Source organism: Crocodylus porosus, unplaced genomic scaffold (genome assembly GCF_001723895.1).
Source record: "Crocodylus porosus isolate Cpor-Errol unplaced genomic scaffold, CroPor_comp1, whole genome shotgun sequence".
Lineage (NCBI taxonomy): Eukaryota > Metazoa > Chordata > Crocodylia > Crocodylidae > Crocodylus > Crocodylus porosus.
In genome coordinates this window covers 69,999,237-70,024,952 of record NW_017728943.1, presented here as the reverse complement: position 1 = coordinate 70,024,952, position 25,716 = coordinate 69,999,237, and the positions used below count along the sequence as shown (strand labels likewise).

The 25,716-nt window shown below is 45.6% G+C and overlaps 1 protein-coding gene across 4 annotated transcripts in view; it reads left to right on the top strand.

Annotated features, from left to right (window-relative positions):
* NVL (nuclear VCP-like) overlaps window positions 1-25,716 on the top strand; it is a 65,187-nt gene that overhangs the window by 26,364 nt on the left and 13,107 nt on the right. For all 4 annotated transcript variants that reach the window (XM_019549536.1, XM_019549537.1, XM_019549535.1 and 1 more), the window contains exons 18-20: window positions 2,401-2,500; window positions 19,533-19,639; window positions 25,245-25,321. In XM_019549536.1, coding sequence (XP_019405081.1) covers window positions 2,401-2,500; window positions 19,533-19,639; window positions 25,245-25,321 — 284 coding nt within the window. The remainder of the gene's footprint in view (window positions 1-2,400; window positions 2,501-19,532; window positions 19,640-25,244; window positions 25,322-25,716) is intronic.

Here is a 25,716-nt window from a genome sequence, read left to right as displayed (position 1 = left end):
TATTCCAGCATTTATAATCAGATTTAAATGTGATTTTAAGTTCAAGGTGCCAAATTACTTTTTGTTCTCTAAGCTGAATTGACACACAAATTAGGACTAAAAGTTATCCAAATTATCTTTTCTTTGTGGTTAGAAATCTAGAAGCTCAACAAATGACCCAAAATGTACATTATTTTATGAGAGATTAAATGAGTTAGTTCTTCCCTTAAAAAATGAAATAAAGACCTACCATATTTATCTGAATCCAAGATGACTTCAAATTGAAGACAACCCCCCCAAATTAGATTCTGTACATAGAAAAATATAAATATGTTGTAATTCTCCATGTGTAGAATATAATTATTGGATGTTCATCTCAATCTCATTTGTCCGTCTGCCCCTCCCACCGCTGCAGCTGGTAAAGCAGTGGCAAGCGGGAGGCAGCCTGTCCCTGGTCCTTTGTCCCATCCCCCCTCAACTCTTGCACCTACCCTTTCCCCAGTGCCTGCCTCCTGTCATTGGGTCCCATTGTGCCCTGGGTCCCTTGCCACCCTGTACCACTGCCTTGCACTGGGTCCTGCATTGCCCCGCACCTCACAGAGTAGATTCCTGCTGCTGCTTCTACACTTACTGCATTTTTACTTGACTCTTGATTCTAAGACTAAGCTTTGGGGTGTTCAGACCTGTCACCTTTTTAAAAAAAAAATCTGTACCACTGCCAAGGATTCTTCATACACCCTCTTGTTAGGCATGCTTTCACATTATTTGTAAACTGCAAGTAGGGGCCTTTGGGGGCAGTTGCAGTATCTGCAATAAGACAGTAGGGGTTTGAATAACTGTGTCTGAAGCACATCCCTACCACCTTCACAATATGCAGAAATCTCTACTTCTGTGAAGTCCACCCTGGTTAATGAGCTCTGTACCCTGTGAATGTTGCATGTGGCCCACAAAGAATTAGTTTACAGCCCCTAAGCTCCCAGTTTGATCACCAGCCCCCTTCATTACTTTGCTGCTGTTGCTGCAAGGGACTCCAGGCTTCTCCCACCTCCTCCAGCTTCCAGGGGTGGGACAGGGCAGTGCAGTTGGCAGGACCCAGGGAACTTGGGGCGGGGGACCCATGTGATATGGTGTAGCGCAGCCACGTGTGTACCCACTGCACATCCCAGTGGAGGAGTGGCAAGGGAGGCGGGGGGCATTGCTATATGATCCAGGGGCCATGCAGCCCCTGGAAGCTCAGAAGTTGGATAGCCCTGCCATAGAACAAGAATTTGGGACTGATAATCCAATTGTAAAAGTGAAGCTATGACTAATCATCTGATTACTCCAATTTTTACAGTGGTATAGAGTCACTGATGCTGGTTAAGTTGCACAGGCATAAAACTGGAGTTAATGTAGTGATGAAGCTGACTTTACTGCTGCACTGTTACCTCAGTATCACAATAAAAACAGCTTGTCCTATAAATAGTTCACTGAATTGCCAGCATATCAAAGTTATGATCCTTGTGGTGCAGTTGGGATTCATGTGATCTAGTCACTTTTACAGTAACATATGTACATCTCCACTATTTGATCTGATTAGCAGTTGAATCTGAAGAGGTTGTTCAATTATTTATATTTAATTGCAGAATAAAATTATAACTTTTAACAAAGCAACAAAGGCATGTGCTAAACTGTCAAGCAGTCTCTCATTTGTAATTGTGTTCTTGCCAGCTCATTTCTTTGTCAAGATTTGCCTAATCCAACAGCACATCTTTATGGGTTGGCAACCTGACTCTTTCAAGCCACAAATTTGAGTAGGATTTCACTCTTTAAAATGTTAAACAAGGCTGATGTGTGCTCTCCAGAATCTCTGACACGCAGATCTCGGAACTAAAAAGCCTATGATAAGTGGACACCTTTACAGTGGAGTTCAGAACAATCCAGTTGCTTACCTTTTGTAGGATGTATCTGTATTGGGATTGTTAAAATACAAGTATAAATTCCTGCTCAGTGGATAAGGCCAGAGAATGGGATTTTATTCAGTTTGAATGTTTAAATGACTGGTCAGGGTCCTTAAAGCTTGGGTGAGTTTCTTTAATTTATTTATGAATTAAAAGGTAATAAGTAGGCAAGCCAAGCACAGGATTGCAAATGGTTCAAGTAGCTGGAATGTTTCCCAGAAATGAGTCTCTGAACTTGTCACAGACTATTAAGAAAGCTGTGCCAGTATAAATATGGCCTTACTACATGAAGTTGGGGTTAGTGAACAAGAAACCAATGGCAGTGGTCAAAATTAAGTTTGATCAGGGTGCTGAGAGAGGAAGGTGATCTTTGAGTATTGATCAAGGGGGACAATAAATGTTGTGGGGGGGGGTGGAATTCATACCCGAATGATTGACATTTTTTTCTCAATTTAGCTGAGAATGCATTACTATTTTAAAGGCAGGTGCTAGTGTTCGTGTGGTGAACCAGTTATTAACAGAGATGGATGGTCTGGAAAATCGTCAACAGGTTTTCATTATGGCTGCCACCAACAGGCCAGGTAAGAACCCAAAAACCAGTGAAATTTTCCTTTACTTAGACTCATGCTTAGGAATGTATTTTAAAAACAACCATCTATGCTTTGTGTTACTAAGGAATCTCAGTATAACTGAGAGATCTTTTAAAATCCAGCTCTTCATTCATGTTTACGTGACCTTTTATTTTTCTCTCATCTTGGACAATGGAACAGTTCTAGCATAATAATACAGTGTTTGCAAATACTGTAGGGAATGTTTAAATTCAAATAAACTGTTTTGTAAAGAAGACAAAATGTCTTTTCTCTGGCAAGGCTACTTAAAAGTTACTTTACATGACTTGGTTTGATGGTTAAACTATTTAACTACAACTTGTTAAGCAAATAGGATGTGTTGTTTCTGTTCTTTTGCTTCTTCAGTATTCAAGTAAGTCCAGTTGGGCAAAATTTCTGTATATTCAAAGTGTATAGTTACTTCAGAGTAGGGCTGTGGCATGTAAAGTGTATTCCAGTTTCTCATAATTGACAGGGTGTGAAGTGAAGTAACTTGAGATCAGCTGGGAGCTGATCCACATAAGTCCATGAAAAGATTCTGTTGACTTCACTAGGTTTGGATTAAACCCTTGGAATTTCAAAATAAAGCTAAAAGTGAGGTGTTGCGTGTTCATTTTTAGTTGCTTTGCTTGCTGTTCATCGATGTACTTTTAGCTGCTAGATCATTAGCAAAAAAGTTAATGATTCGTATTGGACTTCTCATACTCCTTTCTCTAACATTTCTCTGGTTCTGTTGAACCCCAGACACATTTTGCTCTTCCAGTGCCTGCTTGTCTTGTCAAACCTTGTGCCTGACTCATGTTTCAGCCTGCTAGATTCCTACATTCTTGGGGTTCTTTCACAAATACATCACACCAGTTCTTAGGTAGTACACATGGTACTGAGTCCTTTCTGAAAACATCATGCACCTTGCAACCCCATAGGTTCCTCCATTGTTTGTCATTTGTAGAGTTATTTTCATTGTAGAATTCTGGGCCCTCATAGCAGGTGCTATACCCAGAGTAAAAGGCAGTCCTTGTCCTGGGAAACTTGTGCTCTAGAATCTTACAGACAAGAATAGGAGTAAAACAAAAGCAGAGAGGGAACAGGGTAAAGGTCTGCAAATGTCACATTAGTTGCATGTATTTGGGGGGGGTTAGTTTTTTGGGAGTGAGTGAAATGATTTTGGTGTGGTTCATTGGGAATATTCAGAGGAATAGAAACAAAGGAAGGGAAAAAGAGATATTGAAGGGACAGGTTAAGTTAGGTAGGAGAAGGGGATCAGGAGGGGCAAGTTGAGTGAGAGGATAATGCGGGTGGGAAATGGTGTGACCAACCAGTCAATACAAAGAAAAGAATGTCCAAATTAAAACCTGAAAAAATAGCCCGACTTCAGCATCCAAAAGCCCCTACTGCACTTGCTTGCCTCTGCTCCTACTTGACAGGGTTCCAGCAGCCCCTTTCCTGAGCTTATGTGGCTGGTGAGGAGGAATGGGAGTATACAAGTAAACAGAGTTCACAGGTAAACAGGGTGGGGTTTTTCCATGGATGATCATGAGTTTGGGGGTACTTGAGGGAAAGATGATTTCAGTGGCAATTAGCTACTCCTACTACCTTTTTTGTAGGGCTGTACAATTACAGCTCTAAACCTAATTTTCATCTTTTTATGCTGTTCTACCAGGTTTGGAATGGGAGCTTTTTAGGCAGCAAAACAAGCAAACATTTGCCCTGCCCCACCACATACTCCTACCAACTTAAATGTGGAACTTGGTGCAACTTTCAAAGCACACTTCAATTTAATTTTTAATAGAAGGCTTTCAAGTAATCGGGTAAATTGGGAATATCATCTGAAACTTGACTGGCTCATCACTTGTCCTATACATACAGCATCTGCCCTTAGGATTGTGTTTCCTTCTTGTATTACACCACATTTGACCATTCTGTTGAATATGCTTGTGCTCATTTATTGTACTTTGTGAGGTCTTTCATTGTACATGTGGCTTCAAGCAGCAGGCACTGCAGCAAGTGTTGCATAGTCTGAGGCTGTGGACTGCCGTTGCAGGCAGTTGAACCAATGGCATAGGCCCACTTAGGATTGTTCCCAGGAGGCAGCATGCTGCTTGGCATAGGTTCAGGACAGTACCACATACGCTTAACAGGGCATAAATAGTATTGGGAATCCAATTTGAAATAAAGTGTATAATTTGGATCCAATGGGCCTTCCCCTTTTGCTATGATGAGTCTTCTGCCAAATGCTTTTGAGGTTGTTAAGGGGTATAAGTGCTTCTGCTTGAGAGAGCACTGTTTTATTGCGTATCTGCTCTACTTTGATGCCTTGGCACCAGATTGTATTTAGGTTCCCGAGTGCTTTTTGCTTCCTTCATTGTTCTTTTGCGAAATAGGAGTGATAGAACAGTTTTTTATGTCTGCTTGTAACTTGTCCACTAGCTGTGGAGCACTGTTCTGTATTTGAAACTCTATGAAAATAAGCCAGTTTGCACATTCCATGAAGCAGTCTTCAAATAAACATCATATGCTTCACACTAAGAATTTTGTCTTAGTTTTAGAATGTACTTCTGTTTGCAGCTGTAACTTAAATGTATTGGGGAACACAGGAATGTTGCATTAATTTCTGATCTCATGGAGACTTTTAAAAATGCATAGAGAAGGAGTGTCAAAGATAAGGTCCATAGGCTGTATTTGACCCATGAAGTACCAACATACAACCCCCAGTGCTTCATTGTGTACAGGTGAGAGTCCCAGACCAGCCTGAGCGACCACTCCACACACTGTGTGTTCCTGGACCAGCCTCACATGGGCACCATGTATGGTGCTGTCCCAAATCGGTTGCATAAGTGCGGTGGATACAGCGGGAAGAAAAGTGAGTCCACAGACCCAGTCCAACCCGGGGGGCTAGCAATGTGCCATCCATTCGGCTCTTTGGGGCCAGATGGTTTTGACACTCCTGGCATAGAGGCCCACAGAAGGTCTTGAATATGTACTGAAGACTATTGGAGTTCTTCAACATTGATCCCTTATTCCTTTTTTAATCCATATGTAGAAAATCCAGTATAAACTCTGAGAACTTAATTTCATATATGAAGGTAATTAAACATGAGTGATCATAATATAATTAAATATATGACTTGATCGTAAAGGACATCTGCATGTGGGTACTGATAAACATGTGCACAAGGGTGTCCAGAGACTTTGGTAAGAGACATCTTTCTAAGTGTAACAGACAGAATGGGGAAGAGGGGCAGTCAGAGAGAGAGGATATCTTGGCAATGTTTACAGATGCATATCAATGTAGGTGCAGTATACTGGAATGGACTTAAGTGTCCATTTTTCTGGACACTAACTTACTAATGAATTCCTGGAAAAGCTGAGCTCAAGTTCATGGCTCACTAAAGCAAGAATAAGCAGGGGGGGAGGGGGTGAATCAAGGGAAGAGGCTTTGGAGGTGGGGAGGGAAATAGTCAAGGCGGGGTGGGGAACCATGGCTGCAGGGCAGGAATTTGGCAGGGGGAGAAAGGGCAAGGCCCCAAGGCTATGGGGGGGATAGGTGGGAGGCACAAGGAGGGGGCCAGTGTGGGGGTGGGACAGAGAGCAAGCTGCCTGCCACCCCCCACTGCCTGCAGTGGTAGGGGGCATACATTTTAATACAATCATCCAATAATTAGATTGTATATGTAGAAAATTATAACAAATTTATAACCTATCCATGGATAGAATCTAATTATTGTGGGGTCACCTTAAATTCAGAGTCATCTTGGATTTGTGTTGTATTCTGGCATCCATGCTTTCCCAATTAAGGGTGACAGATGGGAGGTGAGGAGGAATTTGCTGCTTTAACCAATAAGGTTTTACGTGGTAAAAGCACCTGGTGTAGCTAAATATTTAGGATTTGGGAATGTCCATATTTTATAAATGTTTAATCATGTAATGTTAATTGCTAGTTAACATAAAATGAAAAAAGGCTAGTCAAAATCCCAAGGTATGTAAATGAGAATAATGATCAAACTGAGGGTTTGGTAACTGTTCTGAGGACTTGACTTGATACGGTTGAAAGTGGGAAAAAATGGGTATTTTTGTCAAGTTCAGATAAACCATAAGAGGAACCTAGGGTTTACCTTGGCCACTTACTGTATTTACCCAAGTCCAAGACAACTTGGAATCTGATCTCTACCACGTAAGATACTCCACCACATAATTAGATTCTATACATGGAAAATTATTCATTTATTATGGTTGTTATATTTATTATAACTTCCCTTATATAGAATCTAATTATTGGAGGGTCATCTTAAGTTAGTTCCCCTCCCTCCACTAACACTATGACAGGGAAAGCAGACCCCTGAACTCCTTACCCCACCAATCCATCTGCCAACTCCAGTTGCTCCCATGGACCTGCCCTCTAGCCAGGGCCATGGAGTGCATCATGGATCAAGCCTGGCCAGACACCAGCAGTGGCAGTGGGGCAGGTGGCAGCTGTGGCTTCTCTGTTGCTGTGTAGTCTTCCTTGCAGTTCCCCTGCCACACACCTCCTGCCTGCACTCCCCCTGAACCATGCACTGGTCAATCTCCCCTGTGTTCCCCCTGCTCCACAAGCCACCCCAGGCTACAGCCACCACCTGTCCCTGGGCCATACTGGAATTTAAGACCAGGAGGTTTATTTTCCTATGTTGAAAGGAGGAAAAAAATCCTCATCTTCGATCCAAGCAGGTATAGTAAAAAATGTTTTGATAAATGTGTACGACTACCTTGTCTCGTCTACAAAGGAATATGCAACTTCAAGTGTATTTTTTTCCCCCTGCTATTGTACTCTGGGCCTGAAAGGTTAGCCACGTGTGGTGGTGTAACTCAGAAGCATTGGTTTATTTCTAAGTTACTTAACTCCCATATTATTGATCTGTTTCCACCATTTTAGAAGTATTTACTGGGTAGGGAGGATGTGCTCACTTTCAGCTAAGTGCAACAGCCCCATCAGTGAATGGATATTGTGTCCACAGAATTTAAGAAGACTTAAGGAAAGTGATCTTTTGCTTGACAAGAGTTTCAAAGTACTGCAGGAAGGACTAAGCTAAAAAAAGAAAGCTGTGTTTTTCCCTGGCAGTGTGTCATCCATCACTGTGTAGGAAAGCACATACATTTTACTTAAACACACATACAATACTACACTTGAACTGAGCCTTCAAGAGGCTGAGAAGTTACACACACATGTATATTAAATGCATACATTTTCCAGCACAGCAAACATTTATGAAGCATGCTGGAAAAGCAGGTGCCAGGTCTTCTGGCAGGGGAGGGGGAGGGGCTAGAGAGGGTAGGGGAAGAGCTGCAAGTGTCCCACCCTCCCCCAAACAGACACACTCTCTTTCCTGGTAGTGATAAGTCTTCTGCTGCCACTGGGAGAAGGGAGGTGGGAGCAGTACCTGTCCCTGCACCACCTCTACTAACATCAGAAATGGCCACCAGCATGATGGTCTCTTCCACCCCACTTTCATCTCGTCTCCCAGCATTAGCCTCCCAGTGCCAGAGGAGAAACTGGATCTGGAAGCGGGAGAGCAGAGTGCCATAGCCAGGGAAATTCTGGGGATGGGGGGAGTCCGAGTTTGTGTTCCACACCTCTCGAAGTTCCTCTAGAGGCAGGTCTCCTTCTCCGGAAGGCACCTCAGAAGAGGTTTGTGGGGGAAAGTGGCTCAGCTTCCCCTGTTGTTGTACTGCTTCCTGCTGAGGAGGGGGATAAGGCGGGATCCCCAGCCTCAACCCAGAAGCAGGGGGCGTGGAATGTGGGATCATTCTGTGGTGGCAGATGATCCCAGGTATGCTACCTGCTAGCACTACCAAAGGCAGATCAGGAGGGCAACAGGGTAAAATACTTCACTACCAAAGCGATGTTGCTGCATCTCCGGAGGCAGCACCCCCTTGCCCTTGTTCCTCCTCAGCCTGGCACTGGTGGGAGCATGCCCCCAAAAAAGGTCCCCCTCCCTCTCCAAAGCTCCCGTCCCCACAAAGCAGAGGCAGGCCACCCTGGAGCGGTGGGGGAAAGCCACAGACAAAGTGGGGGGGGGGGTGTTGCAAGGATGAGCGGGGCCACCCAGAGCATGGGGGACATGCTTGCTCTGGATGGCCAGCCCTGCTCCTTTTGTTGAGTGGCCAGGGTTCAGGTGGCTCATGGCACTCGGGGCCCCATCCTACCAAGTGTCCGTACACACTACCTTTAGCAGGATGGTGGTGCCCTCCCTGTATGAGGCATGCAGGGAGTACTTGAGGGAGGAGCTGCAGAAGGCAGGGCCACAGGTAGCTTTACACTTCACCTTGGACAGCTGGAGCAGTCGTGGTGGAGATCATTCCTCCACAGGGCATGATCATCTCCCTCACAGGGCACTGGTGCAATCAGTCAGGGTGTTGGTGGGCTCTGCTTCAAGCAGAGGTGATGGATGAGTTCCACATGACAAGACAGATCATGGTGGCCATGAACTGCCTGGTGCGGGGTGGCTCATTGGGCAGGGCAAGCTCGTCCACAGATTCATGATCAACAGCGGGGCTCATATAGTCCGGATAGTCTATGATGTCAACTTTGTTGGCAGCTGCTGTGTGGCACGCAAGTTCCCCCTCATAGTCAGGGATGCCTTGGCTTTAAGTAATGCACATTAAATTTAGTACCTCCATTGTAAGGTACTAAGAAAAAGCAAATTAGTCAATTTTAATGCGCATTAGCTAGCATGGGTTTCTTGTGATGCTTTAATGCTCCTTGAAGTGCATGTGTAGATGTGCCCTGTGACTACCAAAGTTCCCAAGTGCAGCTTCTAGTGTCAAAATAAGATTTATGCTGACATAATTCATAAAAACAGAAAATTACGATTGGAACAGACCTCAGGAAGTCATCTAGTCCAACCCCCTGCTCAAAGCAGAACCAGCCCCGACTGGTTCCCAGCCAAGGCTTTGTCTACCTGGATCTTAAAAACCTGCAAGGATAGAGATTCCACAACCTCTTTGGGTAGCTTGTTCCAATGCTTTACTTTCTTCTTCCAGTGCTTTACTAATTAAACCACTTCCCTGAATAAAACAGACTGTACTAGGAAGAAAAATAATTTTGCTGGTGTGAGTTGTATTTCTCAACGGAAGACTCTTGCTGGCATGGCTGCAGTGGATTGGAGTGTTTGTTTTTTTTCATCACGGCCCTAATGCATGTAATTATGCCAGCCAACCTTTTTGGTATAGACTTGACTTGACTTAAGACTGTGGAAGGAGACACCAGCATAGAGACCCGGGGAGACCTGAAATTTCACTTGACAGCAAATGAGATGTCATAGATGGCTTATAATATGCTTCTTTGAAGCACGGAAGCACAGGTACGTGGACAGTCATTGGTATTTGCATCCTTAATGTTGCCAGTGCTGCCAGTAATCCATAAAAGAACTTGAGCTGTTTCCAAATTTCCAGTTGACAATGTGTCAAAAACTATCTTGATAACTGCAAACTTTGTTAGTGAGTGAAACAGGCTGCAGCAATATCGGAGAATATCCCCAAGAGGATAATAAATTAAATAAAAAGAAGAGTGGAATTTCTGGTTATCTTGCACAGCTAATTGTTAATGACTGGACTACAAGTCAAATGCTGAACTCCTTTTATGAAGACTTGGAAATATAAAGCACTTGCAAGTTGCCCAATTCTCAACATTCTCTGGAAGAGAAGGGACCAGGCACTGTCATTGCTCCTTCACCTTTATTGTGAACTCTACAGTGGCTGTGGCTTTGTTGTAGAAGTTCCAAAACAGGCTTTAGCTTGTCCACAAAAATAGGATGTTTGAGGACTTGTTGCAGAAATCCAGTGACCTTTATGGACTCTGGCTAAATTATTTTCATAATAGCAAGAATACAGAACCCCAACCCCATTTTGGTTCCGCACATAAAGGGTAAGAGATTTAATTCAAGTCAAACATCTAATTTATCTAAATGGGATTTAGCTTTTAGATACCCCAGTCTTACCAAAAAAAACTTGGAAAGGGAAGCATAAATCCTATAAATGTTAGAGCTGAGATATTCTGTGACTTTACTCAACTGCAGCTTCCCTTCCCCCTCCCCCCCAGTCTTGGTGTATATTAATGCCAAGAATCTTGGGTATTGGGGTTTCTAATATTCCTGGATTCTGCAAAATGCATTGTAGAGTTTGGTGCTGTATGGTGTTCCTGTCATTTTCACTCCCCTCTGAACCCAGAAATCTCTCACACAGAAACTTTAGAAAGGCAATAATGAATGGTAGTATGTTGTTCACCAACTGCTTTTAAGAAATCCACACAGTTGTGCTTCACATTTTGATAGGAACTTTCTGTGGAGAAAATAAACTAAAGTTTGGATAGAGCACTACACACTTAACATCAAATTGATTTCAGCTCTTCTTTCGCACTTATTGTCATTGCTGTTCCTCCAATAAAATTTGAAAGGAAAACTTGCAAAATAATTTAGCTCAAGTCATCTTGGTCGTGGTTCTGATGATTTTTGTTCCTTTTAGCTAGCATATACACATGACCTGCTTGTTTATTTGATAAATCTGTTTGCTTTAAGTACATTTGTATCCAAAGGAAAAAAAACTACTCTGATCTCTGATAAACCACTAAACAACAAAAATCTTGCTCCAAGGGAAAAAGGGACGGGTAGTAGGCTGTTTCTTGTGATTAGAATTTTGTGGGTGGTGCATGTATGTGTGCACACCTGTGCAGTGGGAACAAAATGGGTTTTAGTTTGTGATGGTCCTGAATTCTCATGGAAGTGCTTTAAACCAATCCTTGAATATTCTGTATACTGCACAGAAAAGCTTTTAAAGCTTTTTACACAGAAAAGCTGGAGCTTTTAGCTGTGGTTTAGATATCTAAGCCCAAGCCATGGGAAGCCTTGAAGATAAGAGCCAATACCAAGCCTTGATTTGCAAATCTATGGGAAGCTGTTGTAGAAAGCAGGGGATAGGTTTGCTATGCCTGTGTTGCAGTGTTGCAAACTTACTAGAGTTTTTTTGCAAGCGACGGGCTTTATGGCCAGGTATATTGCACTATATCATACAGTCTCCTTCATTGTGGTATAAAGTGCTGGACTTTATGGCCAGGTATATTGCATTGCTGCAATCCTGTTTAGAAGTGACCAAAATGTGAATAACCAAAGTCTGATCGCTATCTGCAAGGAGTGGTTAGAATCTAGTCAGCTGAAAATGATAGTATGATCTTTGGACACGGCTATATAAGAGTTTAGCTACAAGTGATGGTAAGTAGGGCTGTGTGAAAGGTCACCAGCTGTTTTGTTTTGATGCTGTCTTGACTCATTTTGAAATCGAAACAAAGGGCTTCGAAACGGCCTTAAAATGAAATGAGAGCAGTCAAAACATTTTGAAAGTTTCTGAAATGTTTTGAGGTTGAAGCTGGGCTTGCCTGCAAGGAAACAAAGGAGAGGGAGGGGGAAGAGGGGTGGAAGGACTTCACAGACTGTGATTGTTTGGCTGCCTGGAATGCTGCTGGTGCTACTGTGGTGCTCACTCAGTTATGACCTGTTATTTGAAGTGGTGGACCAAGATGAGGCTGTAGGGGAGGAGGAGACCTCATTGGGGCACACTACTATGTTGTGTAGAGGCCCCAGCCCCAGTGAGGGCACATCTTAACACACGCAAAGTCACATGTGCATTTTGCTTGTCAGCAGCTTGAGATGCAGTTTCCCATAAATCCCTGCACCTGTCATAGATTCATAGACATTTGGGCTGGAAGGTACCTCGGCGGATCATCAAGTCCTGCCCCCTGCCCCAGGGGCAGGAAGTCAGCAGGGATCATAGGATCCTAGCAAGATACACATCCAAATTTCTCTTGAAGGTGTTCAAAGTAAGTGCTTGAACCACCTCTGGCAGCAGACTGTTCCAGACCTTGGGGGCTCAGACAGTAAAGAAGTCTTCCTTATGCCCAGCCTGAAACAGTCCTGAAAGAATTTGTGACCGTTTGACCTTGTCATCCTCTGGGGTGCTCTGGTGAACAGACGTTCCCCCAGATCCTGGTGAGCACCCCTGATAAACTTATAGGTGGCCACCAGATCACCCCTTAGCCTGCGCTTTTCCAGGCTGAAGAGTCCTATAGCTCTCAGCCTCTCATCATAAGCTCTGTTTTCCTGGCCTCTGATCATGTGTGTGGCTCTCCTCTGCACTCTCTCAAGCTTTTCTACATCCGTTTTGAATTGTGGAGCCCAAAACTGGATGCAGTGCTCCTTAAAAACTGGCAGACTTTGTGGTCTCAACAGGGCCTACCATGCCTGTTGTTTTCATCAAAATGTGCCAAAAATGTCAAAGTTATAGGCTGTTTCATGCTTCCCCATTATAGCCTATGGGCAAAATAGCGAAACAGTTTCAACTAAACAAAATGGAACAATGCTTTTGAAACTAATCTCAATACCAAACACGGTCCTGTCCAAATGGCGAAACAGAATTGAAGCGAAACAGTATTGTTTCCCACAGCCCTAATGATAAGCATGTATATATCAGTATCTGCAACAAAGTAGGACACAGAGACGAAAGACCTTGTGCTCCTGGGGGAGAACTAACAAAATCAGAAATGAAACCAGTTTCTACAGAGCTTCTGTCCCAAATCCTTAAAAACGCCCAACTGGGTAGACAGATGCCCTCAAGAATCTTCTTCACATCTCGCAAATAATTCTTTATAAGATATCACAGTAGTGTTAACCATGTCAGAGAACAAAGAAAGTAAACAATTTCCAAATTCCTCCCTCAGAAGCTGTAGGTGCTTGCCTTTGGGAGAATTAATTAGCGGACGGGTCTCGTGCATTATTTGGTTCTCACGCATCGTGAGATATAACAACAGGCTCTGAAAGATGCTTCTGTGATAATGAGTAATTTCTCAGTTTCATTTTAATGTGTGTTAAATTTTAATCTACAGCCTTTTTTGAAATTTCACATCAGCTACTTGTGTAAATGCTGAGCTGTTGTGCTTGCTGCTATGCAAGTGCCACTGTAGTCTAGATGGAGTGGGATGGTTTGTATTTCCTTCTGGGAAGGTGTAACATCCCAAAGTAATGGAAGAAATACTGAGCAACAACAGCTCTGGGAGTGTTTGAGCGTTTTTAATTTTTCCCCACCCCCTATTTCAGTGCTATAATCATTTATGTTCTTGGGACTGTTTCAAAGCCAGTAGTTGAAAAAGGGGTAACCAGCAGCACAGTCTAAAAGGTAGGGTACACAAATATAAAACTCAAATTGAACTCCTAAGGTGCATCCAGACAAGCACACATGTGCCTCTTGCAGCATCTCAAACCCCTTTGAGATGCTACAAGACACGTGCGAAAACAAAAAAAAACATTCTCAGTGCTGCATATTTGCAGCAAGGGGGCAAAATTTGATCCCTGGACATCCAGGTATCAAAAAATACCCCAGGAGAAAAAAGCCTGACAGGGCACAGTCCTGGACCATACCCTGAGGCAACTGGAGCTCAGGTCCTCCACAGAGACGCTCTCTGGTAGCCAGCCAGAGCATCTCTATGGCTGGCCCTTGCCCTGATGCTGAAGCATGCTGCCTGCCTGTGCGGAGCAAGCAGCGGTGCAGGCTGCAGGGACCTGGACCTGGGCTCCTGATGGGTAAGTATGGGGCGGGGGGGGGACCATGGGTGGGACCCCTGCTCATTTCCCCAGCTCCTGATAGCTTTCCCACCTGGCCCCACCCTCCCCCTATACAGCCCACACTCACTGGCTCCAGCAGCAGCCGTCAGGGCCACTTGGGACCTTGTAGCACAGCCCCTTCCCCACGCGGCACAAGGCAGCAGGGCTCAGCCCTGCCTGCCTGGCATCTGCACTGCTGTATCGCACGAGTGCAGGGTGCTGCGCGCTGTCTGGCAGCTCAGAGATGCTCTGGCTGTCACCTGAGTCTGTCACTGCTCAGCCCAAGCAGCTTGACAGTGTGCGGTGCTGCAGAGCACCCTGCTGAGCCAGGCCACACCCATGCAATGTGGCACCATGGTTACCAGGCAGCTGAGGCTGATCCCCACTGCCTCGTGCCGCATGGGGGAGGGAGGGTCTGCCATGAGGCCCCAGTGGCCAAGACGACCTCTGCTAAAGCCAGTGAGTGTGGGGGATGCTGGGGGTCAGGAGGGGGAGCAGTTTGGGGGCTGAACCGGATGGGGGGATGATCATGGGGGTCTAGGGCTGGGTGAGGGGCTGTGGCCCTCTGGGGGGGCTGTGGCCCTGGGGGGAGAGGAGGGAAGGGGGCAGACCTTGAGCTGTGGAACACCGGAACTCCTGCTAGTGAGGCAAGTGGCAGGACCCAGGCAGAGGAACCTGCTCAGAGCCCACACCTGGGACCCAGATGGAGGTGGTTGATCTCCTGGCCACTTGGGGCCAGGAGGACATGCTTTGACAGTTCAAAGCAGGCCACCACACTGAGAATATCTTCTGGGCAATAGCTGCCTAGATGGCTGGGTGGTGGCACACATGGCAATAGTGCCACATAAAGGCCAACTCTGCAGCCACAGCCCACTGGCAGCTAGCCTAGAGGTGCAGATGCCTCTAATGGCCATGCAGTCCCCATCTGGGTCTGGCAGGCATGCAGCCTTGGGGCCACATGCTGTCGCAGGTCACAGCCAGGCAGCAGCTCCCCTGCCAGACTCCTGCAGTGGGTAAAGGGTGCAGGGAACTCTCAGGGCTGCTTCACCAAGTCCAGCTGGCACAAGGGGTAGTGTCCCCAGGTACCAATTGGCCAGGCCCCAGGAGCTCCTGTGAGTAGCCCTGAGCTACTTGCCAAGGCAGGTTTTTATACTGCTGGGGCCAGCACAGATGCTGCCCCCAGCCTCTAGCTCCCCCTGGCTGCAGATCCGAGAGAAGCCAGGCAGGGTTATTTTGCCCCAAGTGGCCCAATTTGCCCCACACCAAAGTACATGTCTGGGCATGTGTGCCAAGGCAAAAAGCCCCAGCTCAAATTTGTACTGCTTCTATTTGAGCTGCTGCAAGTGCACGTGCCTACATATGTGGACATGCCCCTAGAGTTTGTCATTAACTTAGTGGCTATCTATGAAAAGGTCACTCACCTTGTGCCTCTGTCTCCTGCCTATTAAATTGAAAGAACTTTTTCTGTGTAAGAAAAATGTTACATTTCATCTAATTGCAAAACACTTTTACAATTTCATGTAGATATCTATATGATACAATTATCATATCTTTCATTAAGAAGGAAGATGCAGTGACTAGTCTCACTTGTTATGTACATTTTATGGTACCTGGTACACTGAAACCAGATCTGATTTTTATAGGAAGGACTTATTGTCATTTGGTGAATGTTTATTAGTTACAGGGAAAAATATTACATAAGTGCATATGTTGTAACTGTGAAGTGTGTTTGTGCCAGAAAAAAGATAAATGCTGATGTATAGCACTATGTCTAGAACAAGAACAACATACCAAGCAGTGACACTAGTCCTATAAGTTAACTCTTAATTTCCCTGATCAAGAGGGAAGTTAATACATCAATCTGAAATCTATCCCTCCATGATTTTGGTCAAAGTCAAGAACTACAACAGGAAAACATGCTTCCTTGAGTCCAGTACAGGCACTATATCATACAATCTCCTTAGAACGTGATAAGTTTATGATCTTAAAAGTAGAGGCATGGGGGTAAAAAGCCTAACTGACTGGAAGACTTAAAATCATAAAGGTTAGGGTTGGAAGGGACCTCAGGAGGTCATCTAGTCCAACCCCTGCTCAAAGCAGGACCTGCCCTAATTAGATCATCCCAGCCAAAGCTATCTAGCTGGGTATTGAAAACATCCAAGGATGGAGCTTCCACCACCTCTCTCGGTAACCTGTTCCAGTGTTAAAATTTCCTCACAGCCACCCCCCAGATGAGCCTGTGCTCACACCCAGCCTCAATCTCACACCCTTTGTGCTCAGAACACAGTATGCAAACCTGCAAGCCAAACAAGACTGGTTTTAGCTCTAGAACCTCACAGCTTTATAGGAATATTTTTTTAATTTCCAAACTAAATACTAAGTCTTACCTTGATCCTGGGGAAGCTTTTTGAGAGAATTATCCTGGTGCACGTCCAAGAGGGGCTGGTGGGGAAGGTTATGGATAGGGGCAACCAACACAGGTTCATCAGAGGCAGGTCCTGTCAGACCAACCTGGTGGCCTTCTACAGCCAGGTCACAAAATCTTTAGAAGCAGGGGTAGCAGTGGACATAGTCTTCCTGGACCTTTGGAAGGCCGTCGACACTGTCTCTCACCCCGTTCTCATTAAAAAAACTGGGGGACTGTAGTGTTGACACCTGCGCAGTCAAATGGGTCGCCAACTAGCTGGAGGGCCGCACCCAGAGAGTGGCGGTGGATGGGTCACTTTCAGCCTGGAGGGATGTGGGCAGTGGGGTCCCCCAGGGCTTGGTCTTCGGGCCTGCACTGTTCAACATCTTCATCAGTGACTTGGACGAGGGGGTAAAAAGCACCCTGTTCAAATTTGCTGACGACATGAAGATGTGGGGGGATGTGGGCATGCTAGAAGGAAGGAATAGGCTACAATCAGACCTAGACAGGTTACAGGGGTGGGCGGATGAGAATAGGATGAGACTCAACACAGACAAGTGCAACGTGATGCACCTGGGGAGAAAGAACCAGCAGCATACCTACAGGCTGGGGAAATCCCTTCTCATCAGTGCAGAGGCAGAAAAGGATCTTGGAATCACTATTGATGCCAAGATGAACATGGGCCAGCAGTGTGAGGATGCAGTCAGGAAGGCCAACTGCACCTTGTCATGCATCCACAGGTCCATCTTGAGCAGGTCCAGGGAGGTGATCCTCTCTATGCGACACTGGTCAGGCCACAGCTGGAGTACTGCATCCAGTTCTGGGCACCGCACTTCAAGACGGATGTGGACAACATGGAGAGGGTCCAGAGGAGGGCCATCCTCATGATTGGGGGCAGCAGGGCAGGCCCTACAAGGAGAGGCTACAGGACCTGAACCTGTTCAGCCTTCACAAGAGAAGGCTGAGGGGGGGATCTAGTGGCCTATTACAAACTAGTCAGGGGGGACCAGTAGGCATTGGGGGAGTCCCTGTTCCCCCCAAGCACTACCATGAGTGACCAGGAATAATGGTCACAAGCTGGCAGAGGGTAGATTCATACTAGACATCAGGAGGCGCTACTTCACAGTCAGGACAGCTAGGATCTGGAACCAACTTCCAAGCGAAGTGGTGCTGGCTCCTACCTTGGGGATCTTTAAGAGGAGGCTGGACGAACACTTTGCCGGGGTCGTTTGACCCCAGTACTCTTTCCTGCCATGGCAGGGGGTCGGACTTGATGATCTGCTCAGGTCCCTTCCGACCCTACCAACTATGTAACAAGTTTGACAACAAGATCGGTTTTAGCTCTAGAACCTCGCAGGTCTATAAGAATATTTTTAAATTTCCAGACTAAATACAAGTTTGTATCCATTTTGTTCTTATGCCAATACTGTTCTTTAGCTTAATTGACACCAGCTGCCACAGGCAGCCCAGAGAATGCCCTCTACACCACCCTGCTCCCCACCCCACACACTAATCAGCTGATTGGCAGAAGAGCCTTGCTGTCAGAATGTGGCAGAAGAATGGCCAGAGGGGGGGCATTCTCTCGCTGGGGGAACTACTTCTTAGAGGTTTTCCATTGCAGGTGAATCCCCTTCTGCCACCAATCAGCTGACTGATGGGGGGGGGGGATAATTTTTTTATGGAAGGGCCCCCCATAGGGCTCCCTGACAGCTTGCCTCTGGGCAGGCTATCAGTGAGCCAGTGCTTTCCTTCCCTCCCCCTCTAGAAGGGAGTGAGAGCAAAGGACTTGGGATAGTAGGTGTCCTCTTTACCTGAGAGAAGTGTATATAGACCTTCAGTTTGGATTGGGAAGAGAGAAATTTTCTTTTGAGTTACCCAATCTAATTTATTGTGAAAGAGCCAGTAATCTGCAAGAAATCCCTTGAATGCTTGTTTGTGCTGGGAGACAGGGTTTGCTCTTTCTCTTGGGACAAATGGAATATCTGTATGTGGCCAAAGACATGAACTGAAATATGTTTGTGTCTTAAGAAAAGTGGGAGAACTATTTATTGAGTAGTGGAGATAGTTTTCCTGAACTTTCGACCAATAACAATGGCTAGTAGGAATTGTTTCTGCCTCCTCAATTTAAAAACTGCACAGCTACTATATCTCAGGGGAGGACCTGATTTGTTGTTGGCACTTCTAAAAGAAAAAGAAGAATACAGCAGGTTTTTTTTTTAAATTTTTGTTTCTCTGTCTTCTTCCGGTAAGAAGTGAATGGTATATGTTTGCAGAGGACCAAGCATTTATTTTTCAAACTTGTGGATATACAATTTTCTCTGCCATGGGACAAGGACACATGGATATACTACTGTGAAATAAAATGGAGTGGAGACTTAGAATATGACCACTTGTCTGCAGTAACTGCCCATGTGTACACTTCTGCTCCACAGCTAATTAACACTCTGAAAAAAGTTTGTATGTTCATGTTTTAACGGAGAGAATTATCAAGAAGGAAGGCTACGCTACTACAGTTAATTCAGTGAAAATTAAACTTCTTATAAAAAAAAAACAACCTTTTTTATGTAGATAGCTACACTTCACTCAGGTGCATCTTTTATATAGATTTTTTAGACATTGTCACAACACTTGATTTAGAGAGAACTCTCCTGCCTGCCACCTCCTCCCCTTCCCCAGTAGAGCAAATTAAAATATTCTTCATGCTGTGAATTTGCATGGAATTTCTTGCTCAGCCATAGTAAGTATGATAGATGAATGTTCATTGAATACTTGCTGTTAAGAAAGATTTGTCTGCATCTATCAGCTGGCAGTTCAGGGCGAGTCTTGTGTCATACCAGGCTTGTGAGTGAACCAGGCAGTGAGGAGATCTATCTGACGGAAACAAAAATTATTTAGTAACTGTTCTTAGCTCTCAGAGCTTCAAATGTTGGCTAATACTGCATCTAATACATAAACTGTTTTTTCTTTCTCCTGTCAGATATAATTGATCCAGCAATCTTGCGACCTGGCAGACTGGATAAAACACTCTATGTGGGTTTGCCACCTCCTGCAGACCGATTTGCCATTTTGAAGACTATCACTAAAGTAAGTAATTGGAAAAAAACGCTTATCTTGAAGTTGAGTGGGATGGTGCAATACAAACTAAAGCCAGAGAAGAATTGCAGGCCCTTATACAATGAAGCGTGATAAAATAACTAAGTTTGGTTGAATCAATAAAATTCAGCCAAACAATTGTTTACAGGGTTGTAAAGGCTGACAGAAATCAGCTGTTATGAGTGACAATAGGAACTTCTCTACACAAGCATTATAACAGAAAATGGTCAAAATTTGGACAAGTATAATAAGATAAGTCATAGCTCGATGGGAAACGTGCAGAGAAGACTTTCTTATATCTACTGGGCCTGACAAAATGTTTGAATGTAGAATTTTGAATCTTGATGCACAAATCCCAAATACATGTGTTGTCCAGCAGTATTTCTGTACAAATTCCCATTAAGATTGATGAGTCATGTGGGTGTGGGTTGCAGAATCAAGTAATTAAGGAGAAAATTAATTTATTTTTTTCACTGTGAATCTCATCTGTGGCACTCTTTTCCTTGTATGAGCTCTGGATTCTATTGCTTCCTACTGTTAAGACTCTGAAGCCCCGAGTATAGGCTCTGGAAAAGCGTCCCATGGCATTTTCTTAAGCTGTGAAAAAGGCAACTATTTTAGGTCCAGAGGAGGGATTGAGATTCTCAGGACCGAATAATGTGTAAGAAACTCTTAAAGACCACTCCAATGGAAATTTGCTTTAAACCAGGCTTGTCCAACACGGTGGAGCAGTGGCGAGGCAAGGCGGGCAGGGCTGGCCTGCGGGCCCCAGCTGGCAGTGAGGGGAGGGGAGGGGAGCTGCTCAGCAGAGCTGAGCTCATCATGGGAGCCGGGTCCCTCCACCACTCCCCGAGGGCTGCACAGCACAGGGCTGCCCCAGCCGCACCTGACTGGACAAGCTGGGGACAGCACCTGCAACTTCTGCTCTGGCTCCACCCCTTGCTCCTGGCACATGGCCGGGGGAGCTGCAGCATGGCCCGTGCCCTGCCCACATGCGTGGTGGATGGAGGCACCAGGAAAGTTCCCACACGGAGCTGGGGGTGCGTCAGGGACGGGCTGGGGCTGCAGGGCACACCGTTGCTGGAGCTGGGTTAGGCGGGAGGCAGGAGGAGCCCAGCCCAGAGGCGCTCTACATCCAGCCGCCTCCTTGGCAGTTCAGATCCTGCTAATGTAGCTTGCATAACTGAGGATGGGGGTCTGCCTGCCGCTGGAGCAGCCCATGTAATGAGGGGGTCCTAGGGGCCCACCCGTGCAGTCTGTGCAACACATGCTGGTGTCATCTGGGGGCCACAGCCTCACCAGATCTGAACAGCCCTAGACTAGTTTATCCTTGAGATCTCTTCCACCTCTCTGCAGTATATGCCTACAATTTCTAGTTAATTAACCACAATGACCATGATCAAGTTAGTAAAGGACACTTGTACACACTTTATGTTGGCAGAAATGGATAGCACAAACTTCCCCTTATGGCTCCAGCTGCATTCATCCTTGAAAAAAAGGATGTTTTGCTAAATCAAGGACGTCCCTTGGTGTTATAAGCAGGTATTTAACTTTACTGTGATCTTAATTTTAGAAGAAAACAGTTAATCAGTAACAGGAAGTAACATGGTCATTGTGGTTAATTAAATAGAAATTGTACACTCACAATTCTACTCACAGCACAGGCTGCTCCAGCAGCATGCAGACCCCCATTCTCAGCCATGCAGGCTACATTAGCAGGACATGGATCACTCCTCCCCCCACTCAGGCCTTTCTCCCTTGCACAGCAGTGGGAGAGGTGGCTGCCCAGGCCCATGCCCTATATATTAACTGCTGCAGACCCCATGTAGACTGTGGGTGACATCCTGGCCCTTTGTGAGCCACATGTGGCCTGCAGGTAGTCAGCTGGGCATCCCTAATTTAGTCCAACCCCCTGCACAGAAAAATGATGTCCTAAGCTATACCAAACATACATACTTTCTGAAAACCACAATTTCCCTAGGCACATTTCCAGACCCATTTCATTGTCACTTCCTGCAACTTCATTGGTGTCAAAGGTCATGTGACATCACTTCCTGATATGATACCACTTCCTGTGAGGTCTTTGAATATGGCTTGCTGGCCCACTGGGTGATAAAAATTTTGTGATCTGGCCCCACATTCAAAAAGGTTGGACACTCCTGCTTTAAACTGTATAAAGGATAATAAATAAAATTTAAAAATGTTTTGTTAATAATAGAATTTTGATAAGACCCTATTAATAGTCAGACACAATACAGAGATACATTAAGTTATGCAAGGACTTGGGATGCCTGATTTGCCTTGAACAAATTTCACATTACAGCATCATGGAAATAACATTGAGCATGTGAGTTTGTTACTACTGGTGGAGGAATTTGCCATTTTAAAGATTAAAAGGCTATCTCTAATAATCTCCAAAAGCCAATAATTAACGATGAAAAAGCTTGGAGGTTTTTGTAACACATAATGTTTGTCAGTCCTTTGGGAGGACTGATTATGGACTGAAATTACGATTATAAAAGGTTCTTTTGAAGATTACCTGCAAAGTGTCTTTTAAAAATGGGTTGGTTTTTTTCCTTTTTTGATACCAATAAAGACGACCTGAAAGTTCTTAGGCAAAAGTTGGACGTTGTGTAACATGAGCTGAAGTTGGACAAAATAGCATCTGTGTCACCTCTTTGCAGTAGGTGGTATTACGTACTGTAGAACTCCTGGGTGTTTCTTCTTTAAGCCTTCAGTTGCTGGTTACATTACATCAGGCTTGTTCAACATACTGCCTGCGGGCCTCTCTGAGGCCCCTCACTTGGGACAGGCAGGTGGGGGAGGGGAGGGGAGCTGCTCACCCCCGCGGGGCCAGGTTTGCATGACCTCCCACATCACATGAGCAGGGTCCTGCCACTGCCCCGAGGGCTGTGCGGCATGGGGCTGCCCTGGCCACACCTGATGGGACAAGCTGGGAACAGCGCCCACTTTTACTTGTTTCCGGTTCAGCCCCTTGCCCCCAGCGTCCCGCCTGCCTCCTGGGACCTGCCGGGCTCAGCAGTCGCGGGACGGGAACAGGGCATGGTGCCCAGTGCAGGCAGTCGCAGGGCAGCCCCGGGGGGGCCTCGGCCTCCTGTCATGACCTCTCTGGGGCAAGGTGGCAGGAGCTGGTGTCCGCCAGGTCCCATGCTCCGGGCTCGCAGCACCATGGTGAATGGGGGCCGTGCAACCAAGTAGGCGAGGGGCTGCAGTGCGGCAGCTGCCTTGCTCTGGCCCCCCTTGGGCAGCGCCAGCTCATGGGGCTGCACTGCTCGGGGGCAGCCTGGAGGGAGATGGGGGATTGTTGCTCCCTGTGGCTGGGCCAGGTGCTGCTCTCCTGCCATGGCGGCTGCCTGTGCTCTCCCGGGGGCTGATTGCCTTCGCCACAGGGAAGCGCAGAGGAGCAGAGCAGCCCGTGTTCCCCTGAGGCCTTCCCCTGCCAGGAGCTGCCCTGGGCAGACCAGGCCTGAGACCCTTCTGGCTGGGAACCAGCTTTGCTCCCTCAGTTCCGCCGTCCCACGTCTCACGCGTTGGCTGGGCCCCAGCCGCATTTGCCCGAGCGCTACCAAGACTTCGGGCAGCAGTGTTGCTGGTGTGGGCAAGGCCTGGGGAAGCAGTGGCATAGGCGGCCCCTTGGCCTGCATGAGAGCACCGGCTACATCACTTTGGTCACATATTTTAACAGGGCTGTCAAATATCTCATGGGGTTGCCTTCAAATGGTGGTCGTAGTAGGCAGAAGGGGGTCCCCAGCTGTTGGGATGGCTGGTCCAGAACATCATTTGCAGTAGTTTGTCACTAGATGAGCACAGGTGGAGTTTTATGCCAGCTTTGCCTTATTTCAGGCTTGTCTAATGCACGGCCTGCAGGGTGATAAAATATGAATATGGCTCGCTGGCCCACTGCGTGATAAAAGGTTCATGATCCGGCTCCACATTAAAAAAGGTTGGACACCCCTGCATTACATGAAGATGAGCTTTCAGAGGCAGACTTTCCAGAAAACAATGGATTAAAGGCACATAGTGAACTGTCCTTGAAGCAGACTTGTCATATAAATTGTAGGGTTGCATAATTAGGGACATGCTGAATTCAGGGCGGCTGCCCCTCCTCATTTTCACGGGCAGAACATGGGGCCCAACAGTTGTTTTGTGGCTAGAGTACAGCGGGGGCTTAGAGAGTAAAAGCCATAGCAAAAGTGGTATGTGTTAAGGGAGAAGACAGGGTTATTCACAGTAAAAGTGGGTGTTTACAAACTGGCATCTTTGTAAGAAAAAAGATCAGTGAGGAATTTAGGAGAGGAGCCCCTAAGAGTAGGAAAGGTAGGGGTAAGCAGAGTGCTATTTCGTAAGGCCTCAATTTCAATGAACCCATGCAAGTTGTAAAGCAACAGTACTAATGAAACCTAAAACTGCATGCCTGGTGCAGCCTCAGCACAGGTGGCAAACATCCTGCTTTGCATATGAAACAATAGGGAAAACCTTTATCATAATAACATAAAGCTGTGTCTGTCTGGCCTGCAAATGCTTAACTTGTCAGTGAGTAGAAAAATATTAAATTTAAAGTTATTTTGCTTTCCTCCTTTCTAGGTTAAAGCCTTTTCTGTCCTAAAGGCACTCCAAACTTGGGCCTTGTTCCTGTCTCTGCTTTTCCCCTGTCCCACCATCTGTTTCTTATGCTCTATATAGGATTCATTCCTGATCAGTCTTTGTCTCTTTCTAGTCACCTTTTGCATCCTGCCTTCCTCACCTCCATGCAACTTTATCTCACTTGCCGTATTTCAGCCAGAGATGGTCTCCCTCTTTCTACCAGAGATGAAGTTTTGATCAGTAGTTGACCATCTGCTAATTTTGTTGTACCTGCTCATGCCCTTAGATCCTGGGACCCATCTTGTCCTATTCCTTGGGCCAGATCTGAATTGTGGGGCAAGCGGTGGTAGTGAAGTCAGTGGCAAAGGCAGTCCAAGTAGTGGTGGCAGCTGTGCTATGTTGGGATAGCCCTTACTTGCCTGCCTGCTACCAACAGCCATGTCCAGTGGGGTTTTAGAGCATCGTCTTCTACAGCAGCCCTTAGTTCCCTTAGCCATGACCCCAATTTCCCTAGTCCGCTAGTAACAAGCAGGCCAGATGAAGTGGTTACATAGGCCAGGTCTGGGCTGTATGTTTGAAACCCCTGCATTAGACCATGAGCTCATGACAAAGATTTGTTTGCAATGAAGTCCCTTGAAATATATTTGAAAAAATATGTCAGTACCATTGTGCTAAATGTCAGTACTAATGTGCTAAAACATATTAGTTTTGCATTGCTCTTAAAAAAAAAAACAAACACCCCAGAAAGTTAAAGTTGAACATTGCAAAATCAAAGTAGGATTCTTTGGTGTTCTCTCCACTGTGTCAACACCAAATGTTACTTTAAATGCAGTACATTCTGTTTGTCTGTTTTTGAGATGCACTAGTGTCCAGGCCTGCTCTTGTAGTTTCAGGATGTCTATTGCCTGAGCACAATATTATTTGTAGTTGAATTAGTAATTTGGGGCTTTTTGTCTTTCTCTCTTCCCTTCTATCACTGCCAACTTCTTAGGATGGTACTCAGCCTCCATTGGACACTGACATAAACCTTGAAGTAATTGCTTATGATCAGCGCTGTGATTGTTACACGTGAGTGACTTCTTTTGTAACTCTAATTCCTGTATTAGCAAATGTCCTCCGGCTTATATTAAGGTGTGTTACCTCATTGTTAATAAAAAGAAGCTATCCAGGAATTCAGTAAGACTTTATCGATACAACAGACTTCCTTTTCTTACATAGGAATGTTCAGGTGCCTGACTTTTTATCAACTGCAAAAAACTGCTTAGCAAAGGCAGCTGTGCCATCTCTCTTCTTTCCTTTGTGACTCTTCCCATAAGGTTTACACCAAACTGCAGATATGACATATACAATACAAATTCTTAAGTATACAGTAGTTCTGAGGCAAATTCCATGAGATGGCAACCAGTTGTTGGTCACTTGCAAATTTCTAGATGTGTACAATTCCATAAAAGCATTAAACAATT